The sequence below is a fragment of the Prinia subflava genome, chromosome 2 (genome assembly GCF_021018805.1).
Source record: "Prinia subflava isolate CZ2003 ecotype Zambia chromosome 2, Cam_Psub_1.2, whole genome shotgun sequence".
NCBI classification, from domain to species: domain Eukaryota; kingdom Metazoa; phylum Chordata; class Aves; order Passeriformes; family Cisticolidae; genus Prinia; species Prinia subflava.
The window spans coordinates 103491384-103504075 of record NC_086248.1 but is presented as its reverse complement, the minus strand read 5'-3'; the positions used below and the strand labels follow the sequence as shown (position 1 = coordinate 103504075).

Genomic DNA, 12692 nt, shown 5'->3' with positions numbered 1-12692 from the left:
CAAGGAACAGATGGCAAGGGAGGACACAACTGGTTTGCAGTCTGCATAGATTTAAGCATGAGGCCATTAAGCTATCGCATTCCCATTTCTGATAGATTTTTGGTCAATGAAAAATTAAAGACACATAATCCATAATTATATGAAGTCTCAATATGTGATTCATGACACTGGTAGTATTTCAAAATCACCGAAGTTCTTTCTGTAATCAGGAGTTTTAAACTAATGCATTATTGGGGTAGATGCTCCTGTCTGGTTTTATTGCTATTGAAATTAATGTATCTTGTCATAAGTGGGTTGCTCTTAAATGTAAAATTGCTTAAGGGTATCTTTTACCGCTCTGCTTCCTATCGACTTCTAGACACATTTGCCCTATTTTGCTGGGCTGTTTGCCACTGAGGCAGCTCAGTATCCCCACCTCATAAAAGAAGCAGTTCAGAGCATGGATGGCCTTAAAAATGTTTATAGTAGCCACTAGAATCTTATGGTTTTGAAAAGCTGCTTTTTAAAGCTGTGTCCTAAACTGGTTCTAAAATAGGCCTTTTTATCTTCAAAATTATTTAATTTGCATCCTGTATTTCCAATAGTTTATTTCAGTGCCATTGGACCTAATGTGTTCTAATAAACAGAATTGTTTTGGGTTAATGACAATATAATCATTATAAACATTTTACTGGTCATAAAAATTCAACAGTTCAACATATAGGTACAAGTACTTCATTAAAATCTTTAATAAAGTAGTTTTCAAGAACTGTAAATGAGTTTAAAGATGCTTGTAGAAGGTTTTGGCAGTTCATGTTTAGAATTTTATCTTTCTGTTTGAGACATAGCTGCACGTAAGGCTTCATGCTTAGTAAAAATATTAGTATGCCATGACTTGGACCAGCCTGAAAAATGCAGTTCTACAAACAACATAAAATGAAAGGGTAGCCAGCATCCTGCAATATTATTTCCTCCTCAAGAGGGACAAATTAAGACATCAATACTTAGGATGAGGAACTACGTTGACTAAATAAATAATACTTAAAATGCTGTTTCATTAATTAAGAGGACTGCTGAGCATTCACGTTGGAGTCTGAGAAGATGAGAGCTGGTTATCAGTATTGGAAGGTGGGTTTAGTTATTTTTTTTGAATAAGGAATCTCCTGTTCAAGGACCTAATCACGGTCCTTTCATAACAGTGGTGTGAGGAGGGACCTGTCAGATTTGTGCTAGGCTGTTCCATACACTAACCTGACAGTTCTAACACAACCTGAAAGGTAGAAATAAATCTGACTGAAGATTAGGGAGCTCTGCTAAACACCAGCACAGAGGCTGCTTGGTGGGAGAATCCCTCAGTTTTCAATGTTTATTATTCAGCACAGGGGTCATTTTAGTAGGTAGCCTGTAAACAGTTTGTGTTTATAATCATTTAATGACATAATGTGGTTAGAAAGGTCTCAATTACTGTAACACAGAGGTGAAGTCCTGTTTGCACTGGAAAGTGCTGAGAGCAGGATTTCACTCTGGGAAGCATTGGAAACAATTTTCTGTCCAAGTCATTCATCCTATTCATGGCTAACATGTATTAATTGAGAGTGTCAAAGACAACTGACCTCCCAAGGTTGAAGAATAATGAGCCAAGAGGATATTAATTACCAAAAAAAAAAAGAGAAAAAGGAATCTACTACCAATAGTGAGTTATTGAGGGTACATGTTTAATTAAATTAAAAATGATTAGTAGTGTTAGTACTGATATCTCACTACCTTGCTTTTATTGAACCTTAAAAACAGTGGGTTAAACTTCTTGTTATCACTACCTACTTTCAAGTTTTGCTGAAAAATGTTAAGGGAACTTGGAGTTTGGCGTTCCTCTTGGACCCTTTCCATAATGTTTTGGAAAAGTTTAAAATGACTAAAGTAATTTTTTTCTGTGCACCAGGTTGTCTCAAGGCTGACATTCTGATTTTAATTGTTGATCACCTGCACTAACAGAGCATCTGGAAACTGGACAGTGGAGTTTTTCCAAGTGGTAAAAATACAGTTCCAGAGTACTTCTGTGGCCCAAGTTTTCCCAGCAAAAATTCCCAATCTCAGTAAACTGCCTTCTGCAATTTAAGCCAACACCAAAAAGCCAAACCAAAACAACCTCCCCCCTACCCCCCCTTCTGTTTTAAGGTACAGGAATGAATAATTTTGGCTCTAAGCAGGTCAGCTTGTCGTAGAAGGAGGTGAGGTTGTTTGTTAAAGCAGCCCAAACCTTTCCTGCTGGCTAGGCCGATACCTGGTGTTATGAAGATCCAGAGCTATGCAAATGTTAAAGTTGTTGTTCATCCAGGATCAATCTCAATATCCTAATACAGCTTTGGAAATGAGAAAATGGAAAGCCTGAGCTTTTATGACATTTGTGTTTTGAGTTTCTTGTGGTTGCACACTAATTTTGGTATTGATGCTAAAATAAGAGCTGGCATAATATCCAGGAAACCCCTGTGCCCTGTTTTGAGTGCTCTAAAGGGAGAGGCATCTGAAATGTGTGGCTGTAGAAATGCTGCTGAAGATGATGAAAAAGCCCAGAGATAATCCCATGGTCATTAAGATTAAAGATGAAGATTAAGGGCCCAAATCGGCCTTTTGGAGAGATGCATGTAGAAATAGGAGACTTCAGCTGATCTCTGTAGGTCAGCAGGATTTATTGCGGATTTTCTCTTCTGATTTTAACAAATTTGAATGAATTCAGTGTGGAAAGGAGTCCAGTGCTGTGCTTCTGGAAAGCATAATTACTTTTAGCCCTTTTAGTTGCTTTTGCAGCTATAGGTTGGCTGAACTAATAAACTCAAGGTCACATCTTAGTCACATGGTTTGGCTAATATGTTCTAAAATATATTTTAATAGTTTATAATATTTTTAGGAACATGGTGATGAGCATTTAGGAATGAGGCAATTACCCCGTCCTAATTTTCCTAAATTTATAATAATAAATATAGAAAAAAGATACTGTGCCTACTGTTTTTCTTTTAAAAATGTCTGTGTGTTGGAGGTGCATTTTTTATATGACCTGACTTCCTTTCCCAGCAGTGTTTTTTCTATTATTTCTATTTGTGCTTACAAGACAGGAAATACTGATAGCAATAAACTGAAGAAAAGACATAAATGTATCTTCAAATAACCCCTAATATGCTAAAAGTTAAGCAGGTTGTAAAAGGCAAATAAAGTTTGTGTAGGTAATTTACATATAAATGAAAAAAATACGTAATTTTTGTACAGAGATTATGTGAAACTACCAGTGAAAGGGATAAATTGCATCAGAGTAAGTAAGTCATGATGCCACAATATTCAGGTCATTTTTGTTTTATAGCAAGTAACTTGTCTCTTTGCATTTAATTCTGACTCTAATCCTTTGCCTGTGAGTTATTGAATTCCATTACTTTTGCATGTTACCAGGATCATTCTCCAGTGCCATAGTATTTTTTGAAGGTTGTTCTTTGTTTTTTTTCTCCTAAAGTTTGCCAGTGGCTGTTCTGGAAAGTGTATTCTGTATTCCATTGTTTAAATCATTAATGACAGTGTTGAATAAAACCAGAGCCAGCAGACACATATCCCTGCAGGGAGCCCTGGTTTGACAGGGACAAGTTGGTAGTTTGTTTTTGAGTGCAGCATCCCAGGCAGCTCTCATTTATCTGATAGTACTAATATCATTAAACAACACAATAATACCATTAGTATCGAAAGTTGCATTGTGCAACTGTATCAGGAATCTGTAAAAGTGAGAAACTTCACAGTAGCCATCCCTTAGGAATTTTTTAAACATTTCAGAGTGTTACGGGGGGGGGGGGGGGGGGGGCGTGCTTTGACTCTGCATGGTTTTCCATGAGAAATCTCAGTGAATGGTTGTTGTGCTGTCCTGTGTGTGTTACGAGGTATTGAAGAAGGGTGACTCATCTGCATTTCCTCAGATCCTTTCTGCTTTGTGAAGGAAAAAGTGATTGATTTCCTCCCTGAAGCCAAGACAAACCAGAGAAAAATCTGGTAGTATATGCTAGTACATGACAAAAACTCCCAAGTAATAATCCCTTTGTTGACACATTTCAACAATCTGTAAATATATTTAAAACAGTTTCGTGTGTGTTAGCACAATGTGTTTCATGTTCATCATCATTCTAAAAGTTAAAAATTACATTTTGTTTCTTGTGCCTGATGGTAGTAAAATACCATCATGTAGCCATAAAAACTTTCTTGTCAGACCAATTCCCTGGGAATTGTGGTGGATACTCCCAGTTTCCGGCTGCATTGAGGGCAAACAACAATGTGAGGCTGGCTGGTTGTGTCAGACACATTTCAATCTCTTTCCATCTTCCACAACTCCCAATTGATTCGTGGAGGGAAAAACAAGGCATGGTAATCAAGACAAGGAATGGCTGTGCTGGCACATTAACTATACCATTTGTTTTCTAGAGAAAGGTTTTAAGGTAAATGTTCAGTGTGTTTAAAATTTTCTTTTTTCTTTTCTTTTTGCAGCAATCCAAAGTCTGCTAATCAGAGGCTAAACAAAAAAGTAAACAATGATGCATCATTAAGGATTCAAAATTTGTCTATTTTGGTGAAACAAATAAAAACTTACTATCAGGTAAGTAATGGATTGTTGTGTTATGTTTTGCCTGGAATTATTTCTAAATTTTCTTCTATAGTTATAGCTTTTAGGGTAACAGGAATAAGATCAACAAGGGATACTTGTATGGATGATTGTTCAGGTATCTGGTCAAATTTCTTACCACTATTTACAGATACAGAGGTGGTATGGGGGCACTTCTGTAGGAGTGATGATCTGTTAATAGAATAAATGCTCCATGTGTTCAATTACTCCTATGGTGCATTAAGTATTATTGGTTGGTATTTTCAGAGTTGAAGCAAGTTTTGAGCCAGTGAGAGAGATTATTACATTTAATCTTGTAAACTGAATTTTTGTTAGAAAAACGTGATGAAATTTATTTGGCTTAGAAATAATTTGGGAATTTGTAGTAAATGCAGTGAGGATCTAAGTCAGAGCTGTCAAAGAGCCACTGAAGTTTGGTGCAGTAGTAGGAGCTGGTCCCGTGCCTGCTGGATGCTGAGCTGGATAAGGTGTTGTACACATGGACACGCCACAGCTGAGCACTGCAGCTGTCACCGGTGTCCCTTTGGTGTGGCTTTTAGTGCCCTTCCACACTGCCCTGCTCCTTCCTGCCAGGAGAACTTAGACCTGGGAGAAAACCTTTGCTCTGCCTCTCCCCACACCTGCTGGCCTACCTGTGCTGAAGTCTGCTGCTCCTCCTGTGTCCACACATAGTGTGTGCTTCCCAAAACTCCCAGTGCAGTGGGAATTCCCAGCTGTCACTGCCCTGACAACCACAGCACATCCTCTCAGCACTTCCCGCCCTTCTCTCCATGGCAGCCCCTGCACATGGATATATGTGCTGCCTGCTAAAGCCCATATGCTTGTCCTTTTCCTAATGGAAGTCATTTTCCACCAGGCATTAGTGTTCCACAACTGGTGCAACAGAAGGCACAAACACTGACAGGATTGATCTTTATTGGAACACAAAGCATTCCCTGTCCTGTACTGGCCTCATGGTATCACCAGTGCAAGTGCTCCAGTACCAGCCAGAATTGCTGGCATTTAGGTACCTTTGGATGATTCGGATTGTGGATGTTGCTCCAAACCTTTGTGATAGAAGGTTTGAGAGAAAGAAGAAGAGCTTTTTTAAAAAAAGTATTCTTGTTTAAGGAATGGTAAAACCAGTCACCATGCCTTTGATAGTCCAAGCTGTATTGAACTGCCCTTCTAACTGTTTTATACACTTTTCCCCCCTTCCCTTCCCTGGTCTTTCAGGGGTTTGGTCACCATGCAAACATTGAAGGACTAGTGTTTCTAGCAGGAGTTAAGGCATTTACTCTCCAAACTGGAGAGCTCCTTTAAATCTAAAATTGCTTTTTGCATGTGTAGATATTCCCTCCCTACAGTGCCTGCAGGGAGCTCTCTGCTTTGTGGTAGTTGAAGTGTTAAAAGATGGGCTATTCACAGAGGGTCAGTTGAGTTCCTGTCACCTGTGAAATTCCCCAAGGCAGGAAAGCTGGGGCTTGATGGATGCCTTGGAATCAAACTGAGAGGCCTCCCTTAGCCTGGGGTGAGGCAGGAGGCTAACACCGGAGTGCTCCTGAACTCTGAGCGTGCCTGGGAGTGTTCCCTGGGGGTGCCTTGGGATCCCAGGGGAGGGGACAGGAGAGCACTCACTGGACTGAGAGAGGATTTTACTGAGTGTAGGAATCAGGCACTGATGAATGTGGGAATCTGGAATTTTTAGCATTGTGTTAACCTAACTCTTAACAGTTCTCATTATGAGCTTGTCCATGCTGGTTTGTTGCATGTGCTTTTCTAACATCTGTGGAAAACCTTCTCTCAGTTTAGTGAAAAATCGCACCAGTGCTGTGGATACACTTGCCAAAAAACCTGCACTGGTAGAATATAACGTTCAAAATTAAGGTGTTAGATTAGACTAGTCAATTTTTTTTTCCTGCATCACGTTTGTTATTCTTTGGAATTACAGTTCTGGTCCTGAACCAGTAATTTGAGTGTGTACATTTCTTGGCAGTGTAAGAGCATGGAACTGTTCTCAGCAGTTATTTCAAAATTTCTGGTGGACTCTGGAGGTTCAATCCAGTGAGTGTCCATGACTCTCAGTAGTTTTGACTGAAGATGTGAAAATCTTCAGTAAAAGAAATGATAATGAACTGTAAAAGTTCATGCAAGCAAAGCCACTGCTGAGGTTAATAGCAAGTGACAGAAAAGGTGTCAGATACCTCTGGGGGAAGGCAGAAGTGTTGTAAGGAAACAGGTGATCATGTCCATTTAGGACACATATTTTGGTTACTGCTGCTCAGACTCTGCGTTGATACATGATCAGCTTTATGATAGCATCATGGAATTATTTGAGATACTACCAAAAAAAAACCCCCCAAAAAACAACAAAAGGACACTAAAAATATGTGATTTTCTTTCATAGTAGCTGTCGATACTCATTAAATTAATTATATTTTATCTGTTTTATACTGATTTAAAACATCCTGTGGTGCACTTTGTCTTATTTTTATTTGAAAATTGTCTTTATCAAAGTCTGAGAAGTACAGGTGTCACAGTTGGTTGAATTTCATGATATTTGAGGATGTCAAGCTGTTTTCTCCCTCCTGATAATTTGTCTCAGGCATGTCCAAATGTGTATTTTGCAGTCCACTATTAATCAATTCAGATACAATTTTGATTTGTATTTTGTTTTTGATTAACTGGTGGGAACTTTCAAGTATAGTTGTAGGTAATAGTTTCTACAGGTGTTTTTCAAGAAGTATTGGGGGTTTTTTCCATTTGATGTAAAGCAAGTTGTGTTAGGTTGTTGCTTACAGTAAGACACCTGATGTGTGCCTTGGGCTCTTCTGGAATATGTTGCTTTTGAGTAGGAGCATTTTATATAATAATGGATCTGTCACTGTGGAAAAACAAAAAGCCTGACTGCAGGATGGCATCTGCTGGGAATAAACATCTGGGAACAGGAGAAAGACTATTCTGCTTCAGGAGAATTAGTCTCTGTCTAGACTGGGGATTTGACCCGATTACAGCCATTACAGGAGCTCCATTGATGGAATCCATGGAACAGATAGGCAGAGCTGCTGCCTGGTGTGTGGCACTTCCAAGCTAAAATCCATGTGATTGTGCAGACAGGGGTTTGTACCTTTATATTCACAGCTGTCCCAGTGTCACTGCAGCAAAAACCCATGGGATTTTCACATCCACGTTTTGGTGAGGCCAAAGAGAGCGTGACATAAAGGAAATTGATTTTTTGCAGTAGAAATGCACCTTAGAGCAAGTAAAACAAATATGTATCAATAAGTTAGGGAAACATGAACATAATAAATTTAAAGGGTTTTGCTGCATTCTGAGACTCGGCATCTCATTGGCTTAAGATGCCTAAGCCAGCTCATTGCCACAAGAGGATTTTGCTGTGTGAGATGATTGTGCAAACCAGTAAAACAAAGCTTCTGTAGAAGTAACTCATATTTGTAAGTTGTTTTTTTTATTGGAATGCAAATAAGTAAATATTGTACGCATTGAATTGTATGCATGAAGTCCTGAAAAATATTATAACTGTTTAATAAATACTGATTTCTCTTTAATGGCGGTTGTTATTTGATGTTTGCTTTCATTCAGTATGTATAATGTAAATAATGTTTTAATTAACTTTTGTAGGAGACTTTGCAGCAGTTGATCATGATGTCTTTGCCAAATGTGCTAATAATTGGCAAAAATCCTTTTTCTGGTAAGTTTATTTTTGACTAAGATAAAAATGTATACTGGTGTGATAATTTATATTCTTTCACTGGAAATAAAATTCCTATAGAGTTGAGCCTTTCAACAGAAGATTGTGTAAATACTTTATTAAATAAGTGGTTTAATAATGATGAGTAATTATTTAATAATGATTTTCTTTGTCCACACTCTAAAAAATGTGTTCTGTCCCAGCCTCAGCCCTGGCTCTCGCTAGGATTTATACTGAGCTCGAGTGCATTTCCCGGCAACCAGTGAACCACTGATGGCACAAAGTTAAGGTTTCATGTACTCCCAGCTACTGCACTTTAAACTTTCTTTGCCTCTGTCACCGCTGAGAGAATTGGCAATTCAGTCCATCTCACTTGATCCAGCTCCTGATCCTTGTTTCTCCTTCCCCCAAACTCTCCCGCTTCTCTTGCATCCTAACCTGAAAAATATTGCAATTACCTTCTTGTTTTCTCCCCTGAACTGACACTGTCTTCTCCATGCTCCCACCTTCTCTGCTTCCAGCTCTGAGAGTTGCAATTTTCAGACCAAGAAAATTAGCCTGTGTGGAGCCAGCTGACTATCCACAGCCACTTGGGAATCTCTGCACCATGCTCTCAATTCCAGAAGCACGGAGCAGACACACCTGGCCTGCATGGAGCCACTATGGATTGGGCAGAATTTATTTACTTGGGTCTAATGTGCCCCAGGTGTTCTCCTCCTGATGTTCTGACACCTCAGCAGAGAGGTCAGGAACTGCTCTAACAGGCTGTGTAGCTTCCCCTGGCTGTTTTTATTTCTTTGGGATGTCTTCACTGCCACGCTTCCATGTCTGTGAGACAGGGGGTTCCTCATGAGCCAGAAGAACCATCTGTGTTTCCTCACTTCCCAATCCCAGGGCTCATAACATTGATATTTTCCATATCCCATCTGCACATATCCCATCTCTGTAGGTATCTTGTTTTAATTCTTTTGGGTTTTACTTTCTGTTTTTGAATATTGCTGCTTTTGCTTCTGAGGTCACAGCTTTTTCAGTTTTTATATGTGCAGCTGCTGTCATATGCACCGAGAAGTGTGAATGTGGTCTCTTTCTTTCCAAAACAGCAGAATGCATTGTGCTTTTATAATTTTGATTCCAGACTTTCTTAAGGTTTTTGAAAAATTCCATGGATTTCCCTAGAAACCAAATATACTGGAAAAACAGATTTTAAAAACTCCAGGTCATACTATTGTTTTGTAGTGACCTTTTTATTCTGTTCAAGATACTGAGAGAGAATATCTTAACAATATTGTGTAGTACAAGATGACATTTTATTGAAAATGCACTATCAAACCCCACAGAGATAATATGCATTCAGTTGCATACATTCAATTTTATGGTTTGGTCATTTTTAAGGAGGTGTCTTTGTGTTTTGGGATTTGTGGTTTGGCAGCTCTACTGGTGTGTGCTTTGCTCTTACGTGGGGGTTTTGTTGGATTTGTGAGAAAATTTGGACTGTCCTGTAGTGTAGCCCTCACATTAAAAAAAAAAACAAACTTATGCTTGGACAACACTCTTCAAGGTGTTTCAGCTCCCTGCTGTAGTTCAATTACAGAGCTTCGTCTGAACTAGAATATAGACCTGTTCTTTTGGGTTCTGTCCAGAACCTTTCCCCTTTAAAAGTTAGGACTGCACTTGCTGTGTCAGCTTGGAAAAGGATCTCATCCTTACATGGATTTTTAAGCTTTTTTTTGGGCAGGTGCAGGGAAATGAAACCTCAGTGACCTTTGGAGACGCTTGCTGTGTGAATCTGGTTGCATCAAGGCAAGCCCCAGAGTAAAAGTCAATTCCCTGATAAAGACTTGGATTTGGTCCACTTAGGCAGGAGGTGTGATTTTTCACAGGGATGTCTCCCAGTTTTTCCCCTTTGCACTTAAGGAATGATTAGTAGAGAAATTCCAGAAGATGCCAAATTGCAGATGGCAGGAGCAGATAAACCAGAGGCAGTTGGCTTAGGGAGGAAAACAAATTGCAGGGAGAAGGCTGGAGTTGAGATTTGATGAAACAGGTAGCAGGGATTTTATCAGGAAATATTTCCTAAGCTGATTGGCAGGAAGGCAGTTGGAGGAGAAAACTGGGGGAGAGCTACAGCCTGTGACTGTAAATGTTAAATTAAATTACAGAGGAATAATGATGAGGCAAAGGGGAAGGGGAAAGATGAAAGCAAGTTCATGTTCCTGAGGGAGTGAAGCTGGGGAGGATGGAAGCCCAGAGGGTGTGAAAGTCAGGGATAAGGGTGAACACAGGATCAAAGAGTTGCACAGGGTAGGGGCAAAGGTCAGCAGCAGGTTGAAGGGTGTAGGAGAGAATCATCTATTTTTGTGTTTCTGATGGAGGAAAATGAGAAAAAACAAGATGAGGGAAGCTGAGATGGTTCAGTATTTTGCCCTGTTCCTTCAGGGAATGTTTGGGAGAGACAAGGAACATTCAGGCAGGCGTTAGAAAGGCAGTCAGGAGATGAAGAGTGGAGAGGAGCTCAGGGATTGCTTAAAAATTTAAAAAGTGTGATTAATTTGTTGGGATAAGTGAATGTAGGCTATGAGCAGTTGGCGTGGATTCCTCCTATTGCAGTATTCCTGTTAACCTTTATTGATAAGACAGCCAGGTGGAATTCCCCTTCTTCAGCTGAAGCAACTTCTGGTGAAACACATTCCTTGATCGTTTTTCTATTTCTCCATAAAAGACTTCACAGCTCAAGCCTTTGGGATACAAGAAATCGGTATAAATGATTAAAAATCTCCCATTTGAGTCATGTTTTTTGTAATGTATTTATCTGCCTGAGAAACCTCTTGCAAAATTGCAGTCTTCCATGCTCATCGGGATTGTACACATTATGTAGCTCCCTCAAAAGCAGCAGTTTGAGTCAATGCCTAAATTGTTTTGTCACCCTTGAAGCATTTGCTTCATGGCATTTATGTTCTAGATATAGAATATATTTCTATATTTAGTAGCAAGATGAGGACATTGTGAACGTAAAAAGTAAGAAACATTTTTATTAATTTGTAAACAGAGTTCTTTAACCTAAGCTTCTTTAGGAGATTAAGATGCTTAAGGCCAGATTTGGAAATACATGTTGATTTTTTGGATATGCAGATGACTATCTAATACGGCTTTGTAAGGAATTTAAATGAACTTGTCACCTAAACTCTTCCAACTTCGGAGTGGCAGATAATTTAAGCACTTTTGTAACTATCTTGAGATACCTGAGATTACCATTGAAAACTTGATTGCAGGTCTCCAAAGCATTTCTAAAAATATCACTCTGAAGTTTTACTTTTTGAAGGGCTGATTTTTTTTTTCCATTTGAAATTGTTATGACTGGTGAGGTGTTTGGTAACTCTGTAAGTCTGCAGTTAAATGGCAAAAAGGACTGAGCTGAAAGCTCATCTGGCTGTTTTCTAAACTAGGTTAGCATAAATGATATGGAAATAATGAGAGAACCTCATGTTTTCTCAGGTATAGGGGAAGAAGCTCTAATTATAATTCTGCAGTTACCGTTTTTTCTTGTTTTCTTCTTAGAACCAGGTACTGAAGAAGTGAAAAAGCTCCTCCTGCTTTTGCTTGGTTGTGCAGTTCAGGTGAGTTTAATTATGTTTGTCTCTCTGAAACTTCTGAGTTACTCATCTCTTTTCTTTTTTAATACTTGGGGTGATACAAAACTTTTCTTCCTTTGGTGGTACAATTGCATTCCTTGAAAAATTGGAATATTCTGATTTTTAATGAAACGGCTACAACCCTACCCCTGTTATTGCACAGACTTCCAATACTACCATAACTTTCTAATGGGTTATTAATTTCAATAGTGTTAATTTACCTGATATTGTAAAGAAAGGAAGGAAATGGTAAAGCACTGAAAATTAACTCACTGCACTATTTCATGCACTTGATAAACTTTCAAAAAATTTAAATAAGTAGCAGTTTTAAGAAACCTCTTCCTTGTCCCATTTCAACTTGTTTTTCCTTGTATCATTTAATTAGTGTTGAAAGTTATAATTACTGTAACATGGCATAAACCACAGATTTATTGTCACCAGAATTATTGGATAATAATTCAGCCATGTGACCGTTGCAGTGTCAGCTTTATGTGTTCCAGCTCTTAGAAATAAAAGAGGAATGAAAATACTTGTGATTATACATATAAATGTGTATAAAATAGATGTCTCTATTTTTAGTGTCAGAAAAAAGAAGAATTTATTGAAAGAATCCAAAGTCTGGATTTTGATACCAGAGCAGCTGTTGCAGCCCATATTCAGGAGGTATTCTGGGGGGTTTTTGCTTTTAATTTGGGGGATTTTTTGAGGAGGAAGATTGTATTGCAGGAAGAGGAGTTGCACATGT

At 38.7% G+C, this 12692-nt stretch overlaps 1 protein-coding gene across 23 annotated transcripts in view; it reads left to right on the top strand.

Annotated features, from left to right (window-relative positions):
• CCDC88A (coiled-coil domain containing 88A) overlaps nt 1–12692 on the top strand; it is a 68266-nt gene that overhangs the window by 12672 nt on the left and 42902 nt on the right. For all 23 annotated transcript variants that reach the window (XR_010079474.1, XM_063391384.1, XM_063391370.1 and 20 more), the window contains 4 exons: nt 4492–4600; nt 8249–8318; nt 11874–11932; nt 12527–12610. Coding sequence is in view for 22 of the 23 variants with exons in the window: in XM_063391384.1 (XP_063247454.1) it covers nt 4492–4600; nt 8249–8318; nt 11874–11932; nt 12527–12610 (322 nt within the window). In the remaining variant the exon portion in view is untranslated. The remainder of the gene's footprint in view (nt 1–4491; nt 4601–8248; nt 8319–11873; nt 11933–12526; nt 12611–12692) is intronic.